Source organism: Asterias amurensis, chromosome 20, assembly GCF_032118995.1.
Source record: "Asterias amurensis chromosome 20, ASM3211899v1".
NCBI lineage: Eukaryota > Metazoa > Echinodermata > Asteroidea > Forcipulatida > Asteriidae > Asterias > Asterias amurensis.
In genome coordinates, this window is record NC_092667.1 from 12,703,522 (window position 1) to 12,731,446 (window position 27,925).

The following is a 27,925-nucleotide window of genomic DNA, read 5'->3' on the forward strand; positions in this document are numbered from 1 at the left end:
ACCCAACATAACTTGGGACGGGTTACTCGTCCTAACTCGAGATTGGATTAACCCAAGCCTTTCGTGAAATCGGCTGCTGGACTCTAAGGGACGTTATAAACATCATGTTTCAGTGTACAGTTTCTGGTAGAGTAAGTAATGTTAAATAATATTGTTTTGTATTTACATTCAATATTTTTATAAAATTGTCTTCCTTTACTTGGGAGTGCCAGCAAATGCAATAATAAAGTCAAATTAATGCTGATGCTGGTTCCGTGTTTCAATTAATGTGTGTTTAATATTGTTCTAACTTTAAAGACAGTGGACACTAATTGGTAGTTGTCAAAGACCAGTCTTCTCACTTGGTGTATCTCAACATATACATAAAACAACAAACCTGTGAAAATTTGAGCTCAATTGGTCGTCGAAGTTGCGAGATAATAAAGAAAAAAAAACAACAACCTTGTCACACGAAGTTGTGTGCTTTCAGATGCAAGTTGATTTCGAGACCTCATCTAATTCTGAGGTCTCGAAATCAAATTCGTGGAAAATTACTTCTTTCTCGAAAACTACGTCACTTCAGAGGGAGCCGTTTCTCACAGTGTTTTATATTACCAACCTCTCCCCATTACTCGTTACCAAGTAAGGTTTTATGCTAATAAATATTTTGAGTAATTACCAATAGTGTCCACTGCCTATAACAGTCTTACCAAAAAAGTTACATGTTCAAGGTTTTTATACAGCTCAAAAAATGGTTTTACCTTTAATAACTCGAACATACAGTTCATACAAGACCGAGTGAGTTCGTTCCATGATCATAGATTTGTGTGGGATGGGCGTGGCGGTTTAGGTTGTCTGTGTGGGCAGGCAAGTGTACAACTTGAATTGCACACAACGTATGTATGGATTTAGTGAGAATAGGCGTTGAGGACTGGACGACCCGGAATGCTGCATTAATTTGTTCAAAAATAACCACTTCACGTTTTGCCAATTGTGAACGTTTCAGTTGTTATGGACTTAAATGGTCACGTAGTAAACATAGGCTTGTTAGTTTAGGCACCATAAACGAAACTAAACTGTAGCTGGCTACATGTTCTTCAGTGTTGAAAAGCATCCATGTTTCCTTTGAAATATTGACTATGGGTGCGTTCGTTTTGCTTCCCGGGGTCGACCCCGATGTGTGGCGGGTTTTTTTCCAGGACGAACGTGGGTAATTATCTGCACACGTTTGTCCTGGAAAAAAAAACACGCCACACACCGGGGTCGACCCAGGGAAGCTAAACGAACGCATCCTATACAGTGAAAATATTGACGGACTATTGCAATGATAAGCTAACTGATCTTAATGGCTACGATCTCGGCTTTGGCCATTCATTCATAAGGTTATATAAAAACCATTCCATGTCCACTTCCTACTCGCTCAAGTCAATGTTCACTGTAACGCAGAAGAAGACCGCCAATTGGAACCAACAATGAAAGGGGGCAGGGAGGGGGAGGGGGGGGGGGGGGCCCAACAAGATATGGCCGGGATTGTAGTCACAACAAAACGTTAATGGCAAACCCTTTCTTAACTCTATCAACCAGAGTGTCATGTCTTTATTAAGACAACGCAACTTGAAGGAACAAACTAAGAGTGGTGTGTTCTACGAAAAGTGAGCCTTGTTAATGAACACGCTGTTGTTGCTATTAGACCTTTATCTCGCCTATAATCATCTTTGTAATGTTTTGTTTCCAATAAAATTAATGAATGCTAACATTCATTGCGCAAGGCACTTGAATATTATTTCATCCAGCATCAGTTCGGAATGAGTTGGAATGGAGTAGAATCAAGCTAACCACATCATGATAAAGGTTCATTCTGGTGCCCCGCCCCCCGCGTCAACCATGCCACTGGCAAAACTTCAACTAATTGATATAGCACAACCTTTCACAAAGTCAACAAGGAAATTCTGCGACGAATATCAGGACGACCATGTGAACTTGTTGGCAATTTACAAAGCAATTACAAATTCTGGGGAAAAAAGGGACTTTTCCACTTTGATATTGCGGAAAAACGTTAGAAGTATCTAAGCTTCCTGTTACTGCGACAAAACGTTGTTAAAAAAAAAAAACATCGTAAAGGAAGTTGGTGAGAAGAAAAAAACGTATAGATTGATGAAAATAAAAATACTCCATACTTTCTAAATGACAAGAAGCACCAACACCCTGTACCCTTTCAAGCTTATCCATGTAGCTACATGAATAACGTAGTGGCTGAGAGCCACGAGACCCGGGTTCAATTCCCGCTGCTGTCACTTTAATCTATTTTGCTTTGACGTAGTGAGTGAATTATATAAGTAGTATAAAAATCATCTCCAAACACCAGCGGGCACTGTGGCGACACGGTGTACTGGATAGTTCAATTGCGTGCAATCCAGAGCTGGGACACCGGTTCGAATCCCGCCCGTACCAAGAGGGACATGACTTTTACTGCTTGCACCAGTAATGGATTGGGGTCCGTCATGTCTATCCCCAAATTAGGTGTGGAGGAAAAAAATCCGTGTGGGAGAGTAAAGGAGGGACCGGGACTGGCAAGTCCCTTAAGGGTTCTAATGGGTGATCACCACGCTGGTTTCGATCAGACTTTGAGTCCCCTGAATGCCTGGTCGTCACTCTGACTAACTCTTTGCACAAATTTACTCTAACTTTATTAAACTTTAACAACTATATACCAAAGTATTTAGACCGGGTTTTACATACAATCACATAGGTTAGTCCAGCATTTTAATAAAACAATTTGGACCCCAAAATTAATAATCACAAGAGGGGTAAGTCGGCATTTTCATTTTTATTTTGGCAACTGTGGACATAATTACAAGGGGTTAAGTTTAGTATTTTTAGTAAATTTGGGTGAAAATTTTAAAGAATCACATCGGGGTAAGTCTTGTATTTTTAACAAGTTTAGGCCAACACCTTTATAAACAAAAAAGCCAAAAGGGGTAAGTCCAGCATTTTTACGACATTTCGGCAAAACATTGAAAAATTCACAAGGGGTAAGTCCAGCATTTCTATCAAATTTCGGCAAAAACATTGAACAAAATCAGAAGAGGATATACGTCCAGCATTTTTGACAAATTATGGGAAACCATTGACAAAATTACAAAGGGTAAGTCCAGCATTTTTATCAAACTTCGGTCAAATACTGAAAAAATCACAATAGGTAAGTCCAGCATTTTTATCAAATTTCGGTCAAATATTGCAAAAATCACAAGGGTTAGTCCAGCATTTTTATCACATTTCGGTCAAATACTGAAAAAATCACAATAGGTAAGTCCAGCATTTTTTTCAAATTTCGGGCAAATATTGAAAAAATCACAAGGGTTAGTCCAGCATTTTTATCAAATTTCGGTCAAATATTGAAAAAATCACAAGGGTTAGTCCAGCATTTTTATCAAATTTCGGTCAAATATTGAAAAAATCACAAGGGGTAAGTCCAGCGTTTTTGTCAAATTTCGGTCAAATATTGAAAAAAACACGAGGGGTTAGTCCAGCATTTTTATCACATTTCGGTCAACTATTAAACAGATCACAAGGGGTAAGTCCAGCATTTTTGTCAAATTTCGGTCAAAATATTGAAAAAAACAAAAGGGTTAATCCAGCATTTTTATTAAATTTCGGTCAAATATTGAAAAATCACAAGGGGTAAGTCCAGCGTTTTTATTACATTTCAACTAAATATTGAAAAAATCACAAGGGGTAAGTCCAGCGTTTTTATCACATTTCGACTAAATATTGAAAAAATCACAAGGGGTAAGTCCAGCGTTTTTAACACATTTCGACTAAATGTTTAAAAAATCACAAGGGGCAGCATTTTTATCACATTTCGACCAAATATTTAAAAAATCACAAGGGGTAAGTCCAGCATTTTTAGCAAGATTCGACTAAATATTGAAAAAATCACAAGGGGTTAGTCAAGCATTTTTATCACATTTCGACCAAATATTTAAAAAATCACAAGGGGTTAGTCCTGCATTTTTATCACATTTCGACCAAATATTAAAAAAATCACAAGGGGTAAGTGCAGCATTTTTATCACATTTCGACTAAATATTGAAAATCACAAGGGGTAAGTCCAGCATTTTTATCACATTTCGACCAAATATTAAAAAAATCACAAGGGGTAAGTCCAGCATTTTTATCACATTTCGACTAATATTGAAAAAATCACAAGGGGTAAGTCCAGCGTTTTTATCACATTTCGACTAAATATTGAAAATCACAAGGGGTAAGTCCAGCATTTTTATCACATTTCGACCAAATATTAAAAAAATCACAAGGGGTAAGTCCAGCATTTTTATCACATTTCGACTAAATACTGAAAAAATCACAAGGGGTAATTCCAGCGTTTTTATCACATTTCGACTAAATATTGAAAAAAATCACAAGGGGTAAGTCCAGCATTTTTATCACATTTCGACCAAATATTGAAAAAATCACAAGGGGTAAGTCCAGCGTTTTTATCACATTTCGACTAAATATTGAAAAAATCACAAGGGGTAAGTCCAGCATTTTTATCAAGATTCGGTCAAATATTGAAAAAATCACAAGGGGTAAGTCCAGCATTTTTATCAAATTTCGGTCAAATATTGAAAAAATCACAAGGGGTAAGTCCAGCATTTTTATCACATTTCGACTAAATATTGAAAAAATCACAAGGGGTAAGTCCAGCGTTTTTATCACATTTCGACTAAATATTGAAAAAATCACAAGGGGTAAGTCCAGCATTTTTATCAAGATTCGGTCAAATATTGAAAAAATCACAAGGGGTAAGTCCAGCATTTTTATCAAATTTCGGTCAAATATTGAAAAAATCACAAGGGGTAAGTCCAGCAGTTTTATCACATTTAGACCAAGTATTGAGAAAATTAGAAAGGGTAAGTCCTGCATTTTTGTCAAATTTCGGTCAAATATTAAAATATCACAAGGTGTAAGTCAAGCGTTTTTATCACAATTCGACTAAAAATTGAAAAAAAATCACAAGGGGTAAGTCCAGCGTTTTTATCACTTTTCGACTAAATATTGAAAAAATCACAAGGGGTAAGTCCAGCGTTTTTATCACATTTCGGTCAAATATTGAAAAACCACAAGGGGGTTAGTCAAGCATTTTTATCACATTTCGACTAAATTTTGAAAAAATCACAAGGGGTAAGTCCAGCATTTTTATCACATTTCGAACAATATTGAAAAAATCACAAGGGGTTAGTCCAGCATTTTTATCACATTTCGACTAAATATTGAAAAAATCACAAGGGGTAAGTCCAGCGTTTTTATCACATTTCGACTAAATATTGAAAAAATCACAAGAGGTAAGTCCAGCATTTTTATCACATTTCGACCAAATATTTAAAAAATCACAAGGGGTTAGTCCAGCATTTTTATCACATTTCGACTAAATATTGAAAAAATCACAAGGGGTAAGTCCAGCGTTTTTATCACATTTCGGTCAAATATTGAAAAATCACAAGGGGTAAGTCCAGCATTTTTATCACATTTCGACTAAATATTGAAAAATCACAAAGAGTAAGTCCAGCATTTTTATCTTATTTCGACCAAATATTAAAAAAATCACAAGGGGTAAGTCCAGCGTTTTTATCACATTTCGACTAAATGTTGAAAAAATCACAAGGGGTAAGTCAAGCGTTTTTATCACATTTCGACTAAATATTGAAAAAATCACAAGGGGTAAGTCCAGCATTTTTATCAAGATTCGGTCAAATATTGAAAAAATCACAAGGGGTAAGTCCAGCATTTTTATCAAGATTCGGTCAAATATTGAAAAAATCACAAGGGGTGTCCAGCGGTTTTATCACATTTCGACCAAATATTAAAAAAATCACAAGGGTTAAGTCCAGCATTTTTATCACATTTCGACCAAATATATAAAAAATCACAAGGGGTAAGTCCAGCATTTTTATCACATTTCGACTAAATATTGAAAAAATCACAAGGGGTAAGTCCAGCATTTTTATCACATTTCGACCAAATATTTAAAAAATTACAAGGGGTTAGTCCTGCATTTTTATCACATTTCGACCAAATATTTAAAAAATCACAAGGGGTAAGTGCAGCATTTTTATCACATTTCGACTAAATATTGAAAATCACAAGGGGTAAGTCCAGCATTTTTATCACATTTCGACCAAATATTGAAAAAATCACAAGGGGTAATATCACATTTCGACCAAATATTAAAAAAATCACAAGGGGTAAGTCCAGCATTTTTATCACATTTCGACCAAATATATAAAAAATCACAAAGGGTAAGTCCAGCATTTTTATCACATTTCGACTAAATATTGAAAAAATCACAAGGGGTAAGTCCAGCATTTTTATCACATTTCGACCAAATATTTAAAAAATCACAAGGGGTTAGTCCTGCATTTTTATCACATTTCGACCAAATATTAAAAAAATCACAAGGGGTAAGTGCAGCATTTTTATCACATTTCGACTAAATATTGAAAATCACAAGGGGTAAGTCCAGCATTTTTATCACATTTCGACCAAATATTAAAAAAATCACAAGGGGTAAGTCCAGCATTTTTATCACATTTCGACTAAATACTGAAAAAATCACAAGGGGTAAGTCCAGCGTTTTTATCACATTTCGACTAAATATTGAAAAAATCACAAGGGGTAAGTCCAGCATTTTTATCACATTTCGACCAAATATTTAAAAAATCACAAGGGGTAAGTCCAGCGTTTTTATCACATTTCGACTAAATATTGAAAAAATCACAAGGGGTAAGTCCAGCATTTTTATCAAGATTCGGTCAAATATTGAAAAAATCACAAGGGGTAAGTCCTGCATTTTTGTCAAATTTCGGTCAAATATTAAAATATCACAAGGGGTAAGTCAAGCGTTTTTATCACAATTCGACTAAAAATTGAAAAAAAATCACAAGGGGTAAGTCCAGCGTTTTTATCACTTTTCGACTAAATATTGAAAAAATCACAAGGGGTAGGTCCAGCGTTTTTATCACATTTCGGTCAAATATTGAAAAACCACAAGGGGTTAGTCAAGCATTTTTATCACATTTCGACCAAATATTAAAAAAATCACAAGGGGGTAAGTCCAGCATTTTTATCACATTTCGAACAATATTGAAAAAATCACAATGGGTTAGTCCAGCATTTTTATCAAATTTCGGTCAAATATTGAAAAAATCACAAGGGGTAAGTCCAGCAGTTTTTATCACATTTCGGTCAAATATTGAAAAACCACAAGGGGTTAGTCAAGCATTTTTATCACATTTCGACCAAATATTAAAATAATCACAAGGGGTAAGTCCAGCATTTTTATCACATTTCGACTAAATTTTGAAAAAATCACAAGGGGTAAGTCCAGCATTTTTATCACATTTCGAACAATATTATTGAAAAAATCACAAGGGGTTAGTCCAGCATTTTTATCAAATTTCGGTCAAATATTGAAAAAATCACAAGGGGTAAGTCCAGCATTTTTATCACATTTTGAACAATATTGAAAAAATCACAAGGGGTAAGTCCAGCGTTTTTATCACATTTCGACTAAATATTGAAAAAATCACAAGGGGTAAGTCCAGCATTTTTATCACATTTCGACCAAATATTTAAAAAATCACAAGGGGTAAGTCCAGCATTTTTATCACATTTCGACCAAATATTGAAAAAATCACAAGGGGTAAGTCCAGCATTTTTATCACATTTCGACCAAATATTGAAAAAATCACAAGGGGTAAGTCCAGCATTTTTATCACATTTCGACCAAATATTTAAAAAATCACAAGGGGTAAGTCCAGCATTTTTATCACATTTCGACTAAATTTTGAAAAAATCACAAGGGGTAAGTCCAGCATTTTTATCACATTGCGAACAATATTATTGAAAAAATCACAAGGGGTTAGTCCAGCATTTTTATCAAATTTCGGTCAAATATTGAAAAAATCACAAGGGGTAAGTCCAGCATTTTTATCACATTTTGAACAATATTGAAAAAATCACAAGGGGTAAGTCCAGCGTTTTTATCACATTTCGACTAAATATTGAAAAAATCACAAGGGGTAAGTCCAGCATTTTTATCACATTTCGACCAAATATTTAAAAAATCACAAGGGGTAAGTCCAGCATTTTTATCACATTTCGACCAAATATTGAAAAAATCACAAGGGGTAAGTCCAGCATTTTTATCACATTTCGACCAAATATTGAAAAAATCACAAGGGGTAAGTCCAGCATTTTTATCACATTTCGACCAAATATTGAAAAAATCACAAGGGGTAAGTCCAGCATTTTTATCACATTTCGAACAATATTATTGAAAAAATCACAAGGGGTTAGTCCAGCATTTTTATCAAATTTCGGTCAAATATTGAAAAAATCACAAGGGGTAAGTCCAGCATTTTTATCACATTTTGAACAATATTGAAAAAATCACAAGGGGTAAGTCCAGCGTTTTTATCACATTTCGACTAAATATTGAAAAAATCACAAGGGGTAAGTCCAGCATTTTTATCACATTTCGACCAAATATTTAAAAAATCACAAGGGGTAAGTCCAGCATTTTTATCACATTTCGACCAAATATTGAAAAAATCACAAGGGGTAAGTCCAGCATTTTTATCACATTTCGACCAAATATTGAAAAAATCACAAGGGGTAAGTCCAGCATTTTTATCACATTTCGACCAAATATTTAAAAAATCACAAGGGGTAAGTCCAGCATTTTTATCACATTTCGACTAAATTTTGAAAAAATCACAAGGGGTAAGTCCAGCATTTTTATCACATTTCGAACAATATTATTGAAAAAATCACAAGGGGTTAGTCCAGCATTTTTATCAAATTTCGGTCAAATATTGAAAAAATCACAAGGGGTAAGTCCAGCATTTTTATCACATTTTGAACAATATTGAAAAAATCACAAGGGGTAAGTCCAGCGTTTTTATCACATTTCGACTAAATATTGAAAAAATCACAAGGGGTAAGTCCAGCATTTTTATCACATTTCGACCAAATATTTAAAAAATCACAAGGGGTAAGTCCAGCATTTTTATCACATTTCGACCAAATATTGAAAAAATCACAAGGGGTAAGTCCAGCATTTTTATCACATTTCGACCAAATATTGAAAAAATCACAAGGGGTAAGTCCAGCATTTTTATCACATTTCGACCAAATATTTAAAAAATCACAAGGGGTAAGTCCAGCGTTTTTATCACATTTCGACTAAATATTGAAAAAATCACAAAGGGTAAGTCCAGCATTTTTATCACATTTCGACCAAATATTTAAAAAATCACAAGGGGTAAGTCCAGCGTTTTTATCACATTTCGACTAAATATTGAAAAAATCACAAGGGGTAAGTCCAGCATTTTTATCAAGATTCGGTCAAATATTGAAAAAATCACAAGGGGTAAGTCCAGCATTTTTATCACATTTCGACCAAATTTTTAAAAAATCACAAGGGGTTAGTCCAGCATTTTTATCACATTTCGACTAAATACTGAAAAAATCACAAGGGGTAAGTCCAGCGTTTTTATCACATTTCGACTAAATATTGAAAAAATCACAAGGGGTAAGTCCAGCATTTTTATCACATTTCGACCAAATATTTAAAAAATCACAAGGGGTAAGTCCAGCATTTTTATCAAGATTCGGTCAAATATTGAAAAAATCACAAGGGGTAAGTCCAGCATTTTTATCAAATTTCGGTCAAATATTAAAATATCACAAGGGGTAAGTCAAGCGTTTTTATCACAATTCGACTAAAAATTGAAAAAAATCACAAGGGGTAAGTCCAGCGTTTTTATCACTTTTCGACTAAATATTGAAAAAATCACAAGGGGTAAGTCCAGCGTTTTTATCACATTTCGGTCAAATATTGAAAAAATCACAAGGGGTAAGTCAAGCGTTTTTATCACATTTCGGTCAAATATTGAAAAAATCACAAGGGGTAAGTCCAGCGTTTTTATCACATTTTGGTCAAATATTGAAAAATCACAAGGGGTAAGTCCAGCATTTTTATCACATTTCGAACAATATTGAAAAAATCACAATGGGTTAGTCCAGCATTTTTATCAAATTTCGGTCAAATATTGAAAAACCACAAGGGGTTAGTCAAGCATTTTTATCACATTTCGACCAAATATTAAAAAAATCACAAGGGGTAAGTCCAGCGTTTTTATCACATTTTGACTAAATATTGAAAAAATCACAAGGGGGAAGTCCAGCATTTTTATCACATTTCGACCAAATATTTAAAAAATCACAAGGGGTTAGTCCAGCATTTTTATCACATTTCGACTAAATATTGAAAAAATCACAAGGGGTAAGTCTAGCGTTTTTATCACATTTTGGTCAAATATTGAAAAATCACAAGGGGTAAGTCCAGCATTTTTATCACTTTTCGAACAATATTGAAAAAATCACAGTGGGTTAGTCCAGCATTTTTATCAAATTTCGGTCAAATATTGAAAAAATCACAAGGGGTAAGTCCAGCGTTTTTATCACATTTCGGTCAAATATTGAAAAACCACAAGGGGTTAGTCAAGCATTTTTATCACATTTCGACCAAATATTAAAAAAATCACAAGGGGTAAGTCCAGCGTTTTTATCACATTTCGACTAAATATTGAAAAAATCACAAGGGGGAAGTCCAGCATTTTTATCACATTTCGACCAAATATTTAAAAAATCACAAGGGGTTAGTCCAGCATTTTTATCACATTTCGACTAAATACTGAAAAAATCACAAGGGGTAAGTCCAGCATTTTTATCACATTTCGACCAAATATTTAAAAAATCACAAGGGGTAAGTCCAGCATTTTTATCACATTTCGACCAAATATTTAAAAAATCACAAGGGGTAAGTCCAGCGTTTTGATCACATTTCGGTCAAATATTGAAAAACCACAAGGGGTTAGTCAAGCATTTTTATCACATTTCGACCAAATATTAAAAAAATCACAAGGGGTAAGTCCAGCGTTTTTATCACATTTCGACTAAATATTGAAAAAATCACAAGGGGGAAGTCCAGCATTTTTATCACATTTCGACCAAATATTAAAAAAAGCACAAGGGGTTAGTCCAGCATTTTTATCACATTTCGACTAAATATTGAAAAAATCACAAGGGGTAAGTCCAGCGTTTTTATCACATTTCGGTCAAATATTGAAAAATCACAAGGGGTAAGTCCAGCATTTTTATCACATTTCGACTAAATATTGAAAAATCACAAAGAGTAAGTCCAGCATTTTTATCTTATTTCGACCAAATATTAAAAAAATCACAAGGGGTAAGTCCAGCGTTTTTATCACATTTCGACTAAATGTTGAAAAAATCACAAGGGGTAAGTCAAGCGTTTTTATCACATTTCGACTAAATATTGAAAAAATCACAAGGGGTAAGTCCAGCATTTTTATCAAGATTCGGTCAAATATTGAAAAAATCACAAGGGGTAAGTCCAGCATTTTTATCAAGATTCGGTCAAATATTGAAAAAATCACAAGGGGTGTCCAGCGGTTTTATCACATTTCGACCAAATATTAAAAAAATCACAAGGGTTAAGTCCAGCATTTTTATCACATTTCGACCAAATATATAAAAAATCACAAGGGGTAAGTCCAGCATTTTTACCACATTTCGACTAAATATTGAAAAAATCACAAGGGGTAAGTCCAGCATTTTTATCACATTTCGACCAAATATTTAAAAAATTACAAGGGGTTAGTCCTGCATTTTTATCACATTTCGACCAAATATTTAAAAAATCACAAGGGGTAAGTGCAGCATTTTTATCACATTTCGACTAAATATTGAAAATCACAAGGGGTAAGTCCAGCATTTTTATCACATTTCGACCAAATATTGAAAAAATCACAAGGGGTAATATCACATTTCGACCAAATATTAAAAAAATCACAAGGGGTAAGTCCAGCATTTTTATCACATTTCGACCAAATATATAAAAAATCACAAAGGGTAAGTCCAGCATTTTTATCACATTTCGACTAAATATTGAAAAAATCACAAGGGGTAAGTCCAGCATTTTTATCACATTTCGACCAAATATTTAAAAAATCACAAGGGGTTAGTCCTGCATTTTTATCACATTTCGACCAAATATTAAAAAAATCACAAGGGGTAAGTGCAGCATTTTTATCACATTTCGACTAAATATTGAAAATCACAAGGGGTAAGTCCAGCATTTTTATCACATTTCGACCAAATATTAAAAAAATCACAAGGGGTAAGTCCAGCATTTTTATCACATTTCGACTAAATACTGAAAAAATCACAAGGGGTAAGTCCAGCGTTTTTATCACATTTCGACTAAATATTGAAAAAATCACAAGGGGTAAGTCCAGCATTTTTATCACATTTCGACCAAATATTTAAAAAATCACAAGGGGTAAGTCCAGCGTTTTTATCACATTTCGACTAAATATTGAAAAAATCACAAGGGGTAAGTCCAGCATTTTTATCAAGATTCGGTCAAATATTGAAAAAATCACAAGGGGTAAGTCCTGCATTTTTGTCACATTTCGGTCAAATATTAAAATATCACAAGGGGTAAGTCAAGCGTTTTTATCACAATTCGACTAAAAATTGAAAAAAAATCACAAGGGGTAAGTCCAGCGTTTTTATCACTTTTCGACTAAATATTGAAAAAATCACAAGGGGTAGGTCCAGCGTTTTTATCACATTTCGGTCAAATATTGAAAAACCACAAGGGGTTAGTCAAGCATTTTTATCACATTTCGACCAAATATTAAAAAAATCACAAGGGGTAAGTCCAGCATTTTTATCACATTTCGAACAATATTGAAAAAATCACAATGGGTTAGTCCAGCATTTTTATCAAATTTCGGTCAAATATTGAAAAAATCACAAGGGGTAAGTCCAGCAGTTTTTATCACATTTCGGTCAAATATTGAAAAACCACAAGGGGTTAGTCAAGCATTTTTATCACATTTCGACCAAATATTAAAAAAATCACAAGGGGTAAGTCCAGCATTTTTATCACATTTCGACTAAATTTTGAAAAAATCACAAGGGGTAAGTCCAGCATTTTTATCACATTTCGAACAATAATATTGAAAAAATCACAAGGGGTTAGTCCAGCATTTTTATCAAATTTCGGTCAAATATTGAAAAAATCACAAGGGGTAAGTCCAGCATTTTTATCACATTTTGAACAATATTGAAAAAATCACAAGGGGTAAGTCCAGCGTTTTTATCACATTTCGACTAAATATTGAAAAAATCACAAGGGGTAAGTCCAGCATTTTTATCACATTTCGACCAAATATTTAAAAAATCACAAGGGGTAAGTCCAGCATTTTTATCACATTTCGACCAAATATTGAAAAAATCACAAGGGGTAAGTCCAGCATTTTTATCACATTTCGACCAAATATTGAAAAAATCACAAGGGGTAAGTCCAGCATTTTTATCACATTTCGACCAAATATTTAAAAAATCACAAGGGGTAAGTCCAGCGTTTTTATCACATTTCGACTAAATATTGAAAAAATCACAAAGGGTAAGTCCAGCATTTTTATCACATTTCGACCAAATATTTAAAAAATCACAAGGGGTAAGTCCAGCGTTTTTATCACATTTCGACTAAATATTGAAAAAATCACAAGGGGTAAGTCCAGCATTTTTATCAAGATTCGGTCAAATATTGAAAAAATCACAAGGGGTAAGTCCAGCATTTTTATCACATTTCGACCAAATTTTTAAAAAATCACAAGGGGTTAGTCCAGCATTTTTATCACATTTCGACTAAATACTGAAAAAATCACAAGGGGTAAGTCCAGCGTTTTTATCACATTTCGACTAAATATTGAAAAAATCACAAGGGGTAAGTCCAGCATTTTTATCACATTTCGACCAAATATTTAAAAAATCACAAGGGGTAAGTCCAGCATTTTTATCAAGATTCGGTCAAATATTGAAAAAATCACAAGGGGTAAGTCCAGCATTTTTATCAAATTTCGGTCAAATATTAAAATATCACAAGGGGTAAGTCAAGCGTTTTTATCACAATTCGACTAAAAATTGAAAAAAATCACAAGGGGTAAGTCCAGCGTTTTTATCACTTTTCGACTAAATATTGAAAAAATCACAAGGGGTAAGTCCAGCGTTTTTATCACATTTCGGTCAAATATTGAAAAAATCACAAGGGGTAAGTCCAGCGTTTTTATCACATTTCGGTCAAATATTGAAAAAATCACAAGGGGTAAGTCCAGCGTTTTTATCACATTTTGGTCAAATATTGAAAAATCACAAGGGGTAAGTCCAGCATTTTTATCACATTTCGAACAATATTGAAAAAATCACAATGGGTTAGTCCAGCATTTTTATCAAATTTCGGTCAAATATTGAAAAACCACAAGGGGTTAGTCAAGCATTTTTATCACATTTCGACCAAATATTAAAAAAATCACAAGGGGTAAGTCCAGCGTTTTTATCACATTTCGACTAAATATTGAAAAAATCACAAGGGGGAAGTCCAGCATTTTTATCACATTTCGACCAAATATTTAAAAAATCACAAGGGGTTAGTCCAGCATTTTTATCACATTTCGACTAAATATTGAAAAAATCACAAGGGGTAAGTCTAGCGTTTTTATCACATTTTGGTCAAATATTGAAAAATCACAAGGGGTAAGTCCAGCATTTTTATCACATTTCGAACAATATTGAAAAAATCACAATGGGTTAGTCCAGCATTTTTATCAAATTTCGGTCAAATATTGAAAAAATCACAAGGGGTAAGTCCAGCGTTTTTATCACATTTCGGTCAAATATTGAAAAACCACAAGGGGTTAGTCAAGCATTTTTATCACATTTCGACCAAATATTAAAAAAATCACAAGGGGTAAGTCCAGCGTTTTTATCACATTTCGACTAAATATTGAAAAAATCACAAGGGGGAAGTCCAGCATTTTTATCACATTTCGACCAAATATTTAAAAAATCACAAGGGGTTAGTCCAGCATTTTTATCACATTTCGACTAAATACTGAAAAAATCACAAGGGGTAAGTCCAGCATTTTTATCACATTTCGACCAAATATTTAAAAAATCACAAGGGGTAAGTCCAGCATTTTTATCACATTTCGACCAAATATTTAAAAAATCACAAGGGGTAAGTCCAGCGTTTTGATCACATTTCGGTCAAATATTGAAAAACCACAAGGGGTTAGTCAAGCATTTTTATCACATTTCGACCAAATATTAAAAAAATCACAAGGGGTAAGTCCAGCGTTTTTATCACATTTCGGTCAAATATTGAAAAACCACAAGGGGTTAGTCAAGCATTTTTATCACATTTCGACCAAATATTAAAAAAATCACAAGGGGTAAGTCCAGCGTTTTTATCACATTTCGACTAAATATTGAAAAAATCACAAGGGGGAAGTCCAGCATTTTTATCACATTTCGACCAAATATTTAAAAAATCACAAGGGGTTAGTCCAGCATTTTTATCACATTTCGACTAAATACTGAAAAAATCACAAGGGGTAAGTCCAGCATTTTTATCACATTTCGACCAAATATTTAAAAAATCACAAGGGGTAAGTCCAGCATTTTTATCACATTTCGACCAAATATTTAAAAAATCACAAGGGGTAAGTCCAGCGTTTTGATCACATTTCGGTCAAATATTGAAAAACCACAAGGGGTTAGTCAAGCATTTTTATCACATTTCGACCAAATATTAAAAAAATCACAAGGGGTAAGTCCAGCGTTTTTATCACATTTCGACTAAATATTGAAAAAATCACAAGGGGGAAGTCCAGCATTTTTATCACATTTCGACCAAATATTAAAAAAATCACAAGGGGTTAGTCCAGCATTTTTATCACATTTCGACTAAATACTGAAAAAATCACAAGGGGTAAGTCCAGCGTTTTTATCACATTTCGACTAAATATTGAAAAAATCACAAGGGGTAAGTCCAGCATTTTTATCACATTTCGACCAAATATTTAAAAAATCACAAGGGGTAAGTCCAGCATTTTTATCACATTTCGACCAAATATTTAAAAAATCACAAGGGGTAAGTCCAGCGTTTTTATCACATTTCGACTAAATATTGAAAAAATCACAAGGGGTAAGTCCAGCATTTTTATCAAGATTCGGTCAAATATTGAAAAAATCACAAGGGGTAAGTCCAGCATTTTTATCAAATTTCGGTCAAATATTGAAAAAATCACAAGGGGTAAGTCCAGCAGTTTTATCACATTTAGACCAAGTATTGAGAAAATTAGAAAGGGTAAGTCCTGCATTTTTGTCAAATTTCGGTCAAATATTAAAATATCACAATGGGTAAGTCAAGCGTTTTTATCACAATTCGACTAAAAATTGAAAAAAATCACAAGGGGTAAGTCCAGCGTTTTTATCACTTTTCGACTAAATATTGAAAAAATCACAAGGGGTAAGTCCAGCGTTTTTATCACATTTCGGTCAAATATTGAAAAATCACAAGGGGTTAGTCAAGCATTTTTATCACATTTCGACCAAATATTAAAAAAATCACAAGGGGTAAGTCTAGCATTTTTATCACATTTCGACTAAATTTTGAAAAAATCACAAGGGGGTAAGTCCAGCATTTTTATCACATTTCGAACAATATTGAAAAAATCACAATGGGTTAGTCCAGCATTTTTATCAAATTTCGGTCAAATATTGAAAAACCACAAGGGGTTAGTCAAGCATTTTTATCACATTTCGACCAAATATTAAAAAAATCACAAGGGGTAAGTCCAGCGTTTTTATCACATTTCGACTAAATATTGAAAAAATCACAAGGGGGAAGTCCAGCATTTTTATCACATTTCGACCAAATATTTAAAAAATCACAAGGGGTTAGTCCAGCATTTTTATCACATTTCGACCAAATATTGAAAAAATCACAAGGGGTAAGTCTAGCGTTTTTATCACATTTCGGTCAAATATTGAAAAATCACAAGGGGTAAGTCCAGCATTTTTATCAAGATTCGGTCAAATATTGAAAAAATCACAAGGGGTAAGTCCAGCATTTTTATCACATTTCGACCAAATACTAAAAAAATCACAAGGGGTAAGTGCAGCATTTTTATCACATTTCGGTCAAATATTAAAATATCACAAGGGGTAAGTCAAGCGTTATTATCACAATTCGACTAAAAATTGAAAAAAAATCACAAGGGGTAAGTCCAGCGCTTTTATCACATTTCGACTAAATATTGAAAAAATCACAAAGGGTAAGTCCAGCGTTTTTATCACATTTCGGTCAAATATTGAAAAACCACAAGGGGTTAGTCAAGCATTTTTATCACATTTCGACCAAATATTAAAAAAATCACAAGGGGTAAGTCCAGCATTTTTATCACATTTCGACTAAATTTTGAAAAAATCACAAGGGGTAAGTCCAGCATTTTTATCACATTTCGAACAATATTATTGAAAAAATCACTAGGGGTTAGTCCAGCATTTTTATCAAATTTCGGTCAAATATTGAAAAAATCACAAAGGGGTAAGTCCAGCATTTTTATCACATTTTGAACAATATTGAAAAAATCACAAGGGGTAAGTCCAGCGTTTTTATCAAATTTCGAACAAATATTGAAAAAATCACAAGGGGTTAGTCCAGCATTTTTGTAAAATTTCGGTCAAATGTTGGAAAAAGCACCTGGAGTAAGTCGAACATTTTCTTTTACATTTAGCAAAATATAAAAAAAAAAAAAATAACAAGGGGTTAGTCCAGCATTTTTATTTACATTTAGCCTAATATGAAAAAAAAAATCACAAGGGGTTAGTCCAGCATTTTTATCACATTTCGGCAAATTATTGAAAAAATTACAACGGTTAAGTCCAGCTTTTTATCAAATTTCCGTCAAATATTGGAAAAATCACGAGGGGTTAGTCCCAACATTTTTATCAAGTTTCGACCAAATATTGAAAAAATCACAAGGGGTAAGTCCATCATTTTTATCAAATTTCGGTCAAATATTGAAAAATCACGAGGGGTTAGTCCAGCATTTTTATCACATTTCGACTAAAATATTGAACAAATTGTTGTCAAATTTCGGTCAAATTTAAACAAAAATCACAAGGAGTAAGTCCAGCACTTTTATCAAACTTCGGTCAAGAATTTAAAAAATCACAAGGGGTTAGTCCAGCATTTACGTAAAATTTTGGTCAAATGTTGAAAAAGCACCTGGAGTAAGTCCAGCATTTTTATTTACATTTAGCAAAATAAAAAAAAAAAATCACAAGGGGTTAGTCCAGCATTTTTATCACATTTCGGTCAAAGATCAAAGATTGGAAAAGACACAAGGGGTAAGTCCAGCAATTTTATCAAATTTTTGTCAACTACTTAAAAAATCACAAGTGGTAAGTCCAGCATTTTGTACAAAATTTCGGTCAAATATTGAACAAATCACATGGGTTAGTCCAGCATTTTTATCGCATTTCGGCAAAACACTGAAAAAATCTCAAGGGGTAAGTCCAGCATTTTTGTCAAATTCTGTTGGAAAAAAACACAAGGTGTAAGTCCAACATTTTTATTTTTAACATTGGCAAAATATTTAAAACATCACAAGGGGTAAGTCAAGCATTTTCATAATATTTCGGTCAAATATCGAAAAAATCACAAGGGGGTAAGTCCAAGGGGAGAATAGTCAAATTTTTGTCAACTTTTGAACAAATCACAAGCAGTAAGTCCAGTCTATACTTTTGTCTATAATTGTTAAAGTTGAATAAAGTTAAAGAAAGTTTGTTCAAAGAGTTAGTCAGAGTGACGACCAGGCATTCAGGGGACTCAAAGTCTGATCGAAACCAGCGTGGTGATCACCCATTAGAACCCTTAAGGGACTTGCCAGTCCCGGTCCCTCCTTTACTCTCCCACACGGAATATTTTCATCCACACCTAATTTGGGGAAAGACATGACGGACCCCAATCCATTACTGGTGCAAGCAGTAAAAGTCGTGTCCCTCTTGGTACGGGTAGGATTCGAACCGGTGTCCCAGCTCTGGATTGCACGCAATTGAACTATCCAGTACACCGTGTCGCCACAGTGCCCGCTGGTGTTTGGAGATGATTTTTATACTACTTATATAATTCACTCACTACGTTAAAGCAAAACAGAAAATAAAGACCGCAGCGGGAATTGAACCCGGGTCTCGTAGCTCCCAGCCAGTATGTTATGTATGTAGCTACAGGGGTAAGCCTTGAAGGACATTGGTTTTGGTGCATCATGTCATTTAGCTTTGCTGCTCATTCATTTACATGTTTCATGTAAGTTCAGCTAAAATTACAAGGGGTAGGACTTGCTGCTCATTCCTTTTGATCATGTAATTTCCTTTACACTTGCCAACATTTGATGAAAAATGCTGGACAAGCAACCCCTTTTGAATGTTTTCTTTATTTTTGACAAAGAATGATACAAATGCTGGATTTACCCCTTGATTGTTTTTACTAATTTGTGAAAAGTTTATAAAAATGCTGGATTGACCCCTTGTTTTTTCCTTATAACTTGGCCTAAAATGAATTAAAACCCTGGACTTCGCCTACCCTTTGTGATTTTGTAAATGTTTGCCTTAAATAAGCGGAAATGCTGGACTAACCTCTTGTGGGTTGTTTAATCTTTGAAAAAACAAAATATGAAATAGCAAGACTAATCCGTCGTGATTTTTGCATTATTTGGACAACAAATTATTTGGACCTGCCATGTGGACCAGTGTATTTCTGTACCCATGCCTCCCTGCCAATCTAAATGTTTGCATCGTCACAAAAGGGGAAGCAGAGAAACGTGTTTAAAGCAAAGCATGGCAATATTTTAGCAGCATAAACGAAAGAGAAATACACACAAAGAAAGTGACAAGTGACCCTGAGTCACCAATAAATTGACACGATCAAAAGGCTGGTTCCAGTTTCATATCCTCATAACAGGTGACCTGGTTCGTTGTGGACGCGTATCCAGTTTTCAAGGTGTTAATTATGATGTTTTAAGTTTTATGTTAAAGGAACACGTTGCCTTTGATCGGACGAGTTGGTCTTTAAAAAGCGTTTGTTGTAAAACGCATATATTGAAAAGATGTTTTACAAGTAAATTACAATGACCACGCAAATTTGTCTCGAAATTGCTTGGTTTTCCTTTTACTTTGCGAACTAACACGGTCTAACAAAATCGTGCAATTTCGAGGCATGTTTGTGTGGATCATTGTAATCTACTTTTACAAAATCTTTCTAACCTATGCATTTTATAACAAACGGTTACAAACGCTTTCCAACGACCAACTCGACCGATCCAAGGCAACGTGTCCCTTTAAGTTTTAAATTTGTATTTGAATGTTTTTAGACTCGCAAACCAAAGTGATATCACTGTATCTGTGTTGAGGTGTGACAATAAAACATACTTTCTGGGCCGATTGTCGAATGAATGTCGATAATGCTTTCTTCACTTTAGAGAATAACAGAAGTATCAGATTGATCTAGACAAACCTTTGGTTTTTACGAATGAAATTCATGTAATTTGCTTAACCAACTTCCCCTCAGTTTTGTCTAATTGGTGACTACTCAAAACAATCACAGACTTTCGTAAAACAGTGGTTTGAGGAAGTACACCAAACCTCTGACAGTGGTTGATATAACTTGTGTTAAAGGAACACGTTGTCTTGGATCGGTCGAGTTGGTCTATTAAAAGCGTTTGAAACCGTTTGTTATGAAATGCATATGGTTAGAAAGATGTTTTAAAAGTAGAATATAATGATCCACACAAGTATCACTCGAAACTGCACGGTTTTCCTTTTACGTCGCGAACTATCACGGTCGGCCATTTATGGGAGTCAAAATTTTGACTCCGATAAATGGCCGACCGTGTTAGTCGACAGGGTAAAAAGAAACCACGCAATTTCGAGGCATATTTGTGTAGATCATTGTATTCTACTTTTACAATGTCTTTCTAACCATATACCTTTTACAACAAACGTTTACAGAACGATTTTCAAAGACCAACTCGACCGATCCAAGGCAACGTGTTCCTTTAAGTATCCCTTCTTACTGTTCTTAAAGGTAATTCAGAATAGTCAATGTTTAAAATCAATACTTGTTTTTCTAAAATGTTTTGACCCACCAACCCACCCCTATTTCTGTTTCAAATAAAGTTATAATAATCTACACTGAAGAATAAAGTTACTCTTCAAATGAACCAGATGTAATAAATAAAAGGTCTTCAAAACCAACACTAGTTTTCAATGGCTTTTCTTGGCTTAATAAGCAAGACTTTTTACGTTGAAGTAGGCTGTATAGCTAAATAAGGAATGAATTCAACGATCGTGGCCAGCGGTGTGTTTTTTTCTTTATTTCTTGTTCAAATGACTGTTCTGAATCACCACTAAAACCAGAACAAATCAATATTAATTGTACCACTCTGCTAATGGTGTGATCTGAAATGTAGAGTGGACGCCAAAGAAGGAAACTAAAAAAGCCTCGATTTTGCAAAGACTAATAATATAAGAGGAACTCCTCACGTTAAATGATTTACCATAAGCAAACAAAACAGAGACTCGCACAGTCTACTGAAAGCTCCCTCTGTGTACACACAGCAACGAATTAAAGCTTTTTGTTCGTTCCGGCTGCTCGAATAAGTTACGAAAGGCAAAGACAAGTTGATGATATGAAACTTTGTTTTGTGAATAAACAATCGAGTCAGGTTGGCAGAGACACATATTAAAAATTAATATACATCTCTTCATGAGCTGTTGTAGATCTGAGAAAAACCAGTTAACGACTAGAACAACTCTTTTTCTATAGCGTTTCGTACTCTATTTTTGTATAGTGAAGCGACTCTCACACGTTTACACAAGATGTATTTGCATGGATTTAAACTTGGTAGGTGAACTGACACCGTGGTGGGGGAGCTCTGTACTGTGACGAACCCATGACGAACTACAACTGAATTTCGTCGCCTATGAAAAGAAGACAAACATTTTAACTGAGAATTGAACGCCGTGACTCCTTTGTTGGATTTGTTTGTCCAGTTTCCTGAAAAAAAGAAAAAGAAAAAAATATTTAGTTATTGCCGTGTTAAGGTCTGATTATAATGTATGCACTGACGGGTTTGCCGTATGTAGCAACTTCACGCTGTAACGAAGGCGGTGACCAATTTAAGGATATTCACCGTTCAACGTAGAATGTAATTATTGCACCAAAACCAAAGGAACTTTACTTGTGGAACTGAGAGTGGATACGATGCTTAAACAAACTGTACATCTGTGTTTTCAAAAGGAAGTGTCATCAACAGTTATAACTGCGTTGTAGTCGGCTCATGAGCGATTGCAGATTGACAGCGATGGCCGGTGTCTGGCGACAATTAACGGCGTGGATTCTGGTGTTGTTCCCGGTGCAGTTGTGGTTATGTCTCGGTGGTTTGATGCCACTGTCAGGTACGTTCCTAGTGTTTTTGTTATTATGGGAAATTTATGTAAATATCATATTTGGATATGTATCTATGGGAGGGGAGTTATTTCCAACGAACCTTTTGACGTTGAAAAGACATAAGTGAGAGGACACAACACAGCAACTCATGCCTTTATTTATCTTCAGTTTTTTTTACATTAAAAAATCTTCAACTTTATGAAACCCCTCAATAAGAACAAATTTGCTGTTTTTTTTTTACCCCAAACTTGAAGAAACTTATCTTGGAATCCTTGAAAATAAATATTGGTCTTAAAATTGTGGGTATAAAGGCCCATACAAGTTGAGTGATAGTGCTTTGGAACATTTGTTGAAAACCCAACTTAAAGTACCATTAATGTAATCGGGTTTGTACGACTTAACAGCGAATAGTATACGCCACAAATGGATATTGATCGTTTACAGGACAAACTTTATGTTGAATATGCAATTATACAATTATAGTTCAAGACTGTATTTAGGGATTTTTCCTGTCGGATACCATATCTTTGTCAGGGTTTGTCATTCGAGAGGTAACCGAATTTCAATAAACATTTTTATTCGTAAATGTACCGAAGAAAATTCAAGTTAAATTCTGTTCTCCTTTGTATATTATCGAAGAAAGATCGGCCCTTTTCAAATAAGATAAAGACCACTCATAGGCCTTCCTCTTCTTACGTCACCATGACGTGTCAGACAATTTAACACACAGTCACAACAAATAGTACAGACAAAGGGAAAGAAGACCAAAAAATTGGTGACTCCAACCATATTCATTTTCAGTTGATTGATTTTTCGGAAAATGTTTTCAAGATACTTTCTTCATTGTCGTTTACCGAGTTCACTATGCCGCTAGTCAAAAACCAAAAACACTCGTTTTTTTTCGGAATGATTATTTCCTTGTAATTTAATATTTTTGTTTTTACCTTACACGAGTCTGTATATATGACATCAGATTACAAATTGCAACAATTCAGTTTCAAAAGCAGAAGCTGGTTTTGCTTGTTGATTGTGTGGAACTAGATTGGCCTACTTCCTTTCTGGGGGGGGGGGGGGGGGTCGGGGGGAAGACGACGGACATGCTTACGTAACGTTATCTTGCTGGAATGACAAACGAATTCTTCTCATTGTTTTTTTCTTTCTGGTTGTCTACTAGAGAGACATTTACAAAGGCTTTGTCGTTTAGAGTGAAGGATCTTTGTCTTGAAGCCAGAGTTAGTACTGATTGAAACGTCAAGTCGTTACGCCATCATTTCCTGACCAGAACCACACTCCAACCACTCTTAGAGAAGCTATTGTTCGGTGTTACCAACAATCGTTGATCCCATTTTCTGGCCCTGGTCTCGAAAATGCTGGCCTTGGTCTGGACGGTTTACCATCATGAACTTTTCAAATCTATCTTCTTAATTCAAAGACGTGTTTCTGTAAACACTTTTCAACGAAGACAAAAGAAAAACAAAACAAAACAAAGAAAAACAACAACAGCAACAACAACAACAGACAAAGAACGCTCGTCCCAAGTATTTCCCCACTAACCAGCAAACTAACCTTTTTTCAAAAACACATGTACAAGTGCTAATCAATTAAATGAACTTCCCCTTTCCACGCAGTTGAAGCACAGTCGAACTGCAGGCCATCCATGTGCGAGCGCCCTCTATCAACCGTCAATTCATCGCCTCTAAATTCTGAGCCCTGTCACCCTGTATCATCTAACATAACAGTTCTCTGCAACTTAGGTTTCCGTCAAAATGGTGACAACTACACAGCAGAATGTGTAGGAGGCGTCTGGGTTCCAGGCAATGGCTGTCAAATAGGTAGGCTCGAATCCTCATAATATGTGTGGTTCTTAAAGGCACTGGAAGCTATAGTAATTACTCAAAAGAATTGTTAGCCTTTAAACTTACTTAATTAACGAGCAACGGAGATCGATTGAATCGATAGTATACAACAAATTGAGAAACAACTCATCGGAAGAGACGCATAGATTTCGAGAAAGAAGTAATTGTTTTCACTTTAAAACGAACTCAGGCCTGAAGCATTTTTAGCAATCTGACATTTCATAAATTTATGCAACAAGAGGGTGTTGGGTGTTGTTCCCCATTACTTGTAACTTAACTTCGATGACGGATCGAGCCCACATTTTCACATGACATTTTATGCATACGTTCGGATACTCCAAGTGAGATTACTGGTCTTTAGCAATAACCTAAGGTGTCCAGTGCCATTTCAAGATGATCAATCGCAGATTTCTTTCTTTGGCAGATATTTTGGCAGTGATAGTTTCAGCCAGCGCAGCACTCGTCGCCATTTTAATCTTCTCGTTGGTCATCACAGTGGTATGTTCGTGCCAGTAAGTTTTTGTTTAAGTATGTTTGTACAAAATAGAAAATAGGGGTGAAGGAGGAGTCGTAGTAATAATAATATCGAAGTCTTATATAGCGCACGTAACAAGGTACTCAAGGCACTGAGTTCATACAAACTTTCAGAAAGATAGGTTATTGTAGTGATGAATTCTGAGACCCAAATTATTTAGCACCTTATACGGGTTTACAAGGTGCTACGGCGCATACAGCAGCCACAGTCAGGAACACCGGGGCGAACCCCTTCTCTTTTCGATAAGTGCACTGGGTTATTTTACATGCGTTTACACAACACATGGGACCAACGGTTTCACGTCCCATCCGAAGGACGAAGCAATGGTTAAGTGTCTTGCGTAAGGACACAAGTGTCACGGCTGGGGATTCGAACCCACACTCTGATGGTCAGAAACACCTGAGGTTGAATTCGATGCTCTTAACCGCTCGGCCACGACACTTCCGACATGTTTCTCAACACTTACTGAAGACGTTTGGTGAATATAACTTTTCCCCAAACAAAACAGTTTAAAGACACTGAAACCCTGCTGGTAATTACTAAGTTATGGCTGGCTTAAAATATTACTTGGTAACAAGCAATTGAGAGCTGCTTCTGATAGTATAAAATATTGTGAGAAACGACTCCCTCTGAAGTAACGTACAAGTAACGTAGTTTTTGAGAAAGAAGTACTTTCTCAATTAAATTACTGTTTGAATTGAATAAGAGCCTCAGCTGAGGTTCCGAGTTTCTAGGCATCTGAAAGCACACAGCTTGTGCGACAAGGGTGTTTTTCTTACATTGTTCTCTCGCTACTTCGACGGACATTGAGTCCAAATGTTCACATATTTATTAATTTATGCTTATGTTGAGACCAAGTGAGAAGACTGCATGGTTTTCGACATTTTACCAAACGTGTCCAGTGTCTTTAACAAAACTTCTTTGGTTTCAAACCCAATTTCACATATTGTTTTTCAGACGAGCCTCGAAGAAACAGAAACGACACTCTCTTTCCAAAATACAAGGTAAACCAAAGATAGACGGAAGAAGGGAACGGACCAAAGATAATGAAGTAGCTGGAGCAGCAAACGGGCAAGGATTCGCAAACGGCGCATATACGACCAACCCAGATGATGACTATATTGATGATTTCTCCGACGATGAAGACGACACAGTCCCAAATTCGAAGCCGCCGATTTCAGAGAACATTTATCAGAATCACACTGTTATCATGTAAACACAAACCGGGGGGTGTGTTCCAGCTGCGCAAAAAGATTACAACCGCTTCGCGCAAACGGTTTGAACGTTGGAACGATTTGTTGCGCATTTCGCTATGTCAATAGGTGGCGCCCTGTGATGAAGATGACGAAAACGTGTACGTATTTTTGTTTAGCGTTGGTTTTTGCTGTACTGAAGGTATAATTTCATCCTCATTTGTATATTATCATGACATCAACTTCAGTTGTTTGATCAACTCTACCTGACTCTGTTATCAACCACCGAATGATTATGCTCGTGGCAAGAAAACAAAAAATACTACTTATTGTGTTGTTGTCCGCCATTTTAAAACCACCTACCAACACCTCAAATGTATGTTCGCGCATGGAGCTCCATGGTTAGCGTAAAGGCCGGTTTATAGTCGGTCGCGCGATGGTCGCGCGACCGAAATCTTGCGCGCAATCCTAAGACTGAGGCCTAAAAACCGTGTCTTTTTTTGATCGCGCGTCAAGATTTCCGAGGCCCGACCATCGCGCGAGCGACTATAACTCGGCCTTTGGGTTTCCAACTTTCGCCAACGGTGGCGGCGCCCAACTCACTCTACTCGAAACTGTTGGCGAACGTGCGCAAATGTTAGCAACGTTAGCGCAAGTGGAACGCACCCCAGCCTTTTATCTGGCCTTAGACTTGTTGACAAGTCGGTAAATAATTGTCGCGGTGATGGCGTACAGACTCTCTCTGCGATTCTGCTCCTCACCGGCGATGTTCTAGCGAGATTTGCTGGCCCCTGCGAAGCTACTGCTTTCGCTGCTAAATGCCTTTCAACTGTGAATGAAAAAGTGCGCAGGTTGGCATGGCCAATCAGTCGTGTTACAGAAAAAGTGACAACATTCAACATTTTCTGCAAAGATCCATGAGCTTAAATATCGCTTATATGATTTGTTGATTTATTTCCAGAATGTTATAACATTCGAATATCTGTGTACAATTCTACGAAACTGTGGCCATCTGTTTTTGTTTTGCAGGTGGGGCTTTCCACAGTTCCACAACCTCGGTTTGCAAAAACTCAGGCTGTGACGTTGCAATAGAAAGGTCTACGGTATCATTTTGAGAGAGCAGTTGTGAAGCCATGAGCCTCGTGCAAGAATAGTAATCTTGTTAGACAATCTTTTGTCGTGACCGGAGGGGGCGCGGCCGGTGGGAAGCTACTGGGTGTATTACGCTATCACGACACTGACGACTTGTCAACAAGTCTAGTCCTTTCTACGCTTCCTCTGGAAGAAGTTGCTGAGCTACAATTCATGACCTATACTCTTAGATTATTTGCATAAAAACTTGCGCTCTGAAGACTTTAGAATTTCAGATATTACTAGTTTAACCGCATATTATTGCTTAAAATTGTGTGTCAGCCCAGCTTAAGGCAATGAGTCAAATGCATTTTACGTTAAATATATTTAAAGAACTATTATGTTTTGTAGAAACGTCATGAAATCGGAGGACAGGTGAAACGTTCGTCCATTGGAAAGATTGACATAAAACTGTGCTTGTTTTGTTCGAGGGCGAACTTGGTATTGGTTTAATGAGGGTAAATCCATTCTGGATTTCATAAACCACTTAAGGTTTGTACAATTTTTACACCGCAATCAAACCATTGTTTGGAGCACTCGTGTTGTGCATTGCTCTATTGTTTTTTTTTAGTTTGACACTCCTATTGTTTTTGAATAATTATTCGCTTTAAAAAGTTAACTGTTGTTTATTGACATTGTCAAATTTATTGTTTATAACTGATGTGGACATGAAAATTATGAAAATATGAATAAATAATGTCGAAGGTGCTTCGCTAAACTCTAAAAATGGTGTCCAGACGTCTGTAATAATGTCACCCTTACCAATGTTAAGTGC

At 35.5% G+C, this 27,925-nt stretch overlaps 1 protein-coding gene across 1 annotated transcript; it reads left to right on the forward strand.

The window, feature by feature from the left end:
• Positions 1–27,871, forward strand: LOC139952420 (uncharacterized). The gene is made up of 5 exons (XM_071951546.1): positions 1–131; positions 22,286–22,443; positions 24,064–24,267; positions 24,716–24,803; positions 25,784–27,871. Exons 2-5 carry the CDS (start codon positions 22,326–22,328, stop codon positions 26,040–26,042), a joined length of 669 nt encoding a protein of 222 aa, XP_071807647.1. The 5' UTR covers positions 1–131; positions 22,286–22,325; the 3' UTR covers positions 26,043–27,871.
• Positions 27,872–27,925: the final 54 nt, after the last annotated feature.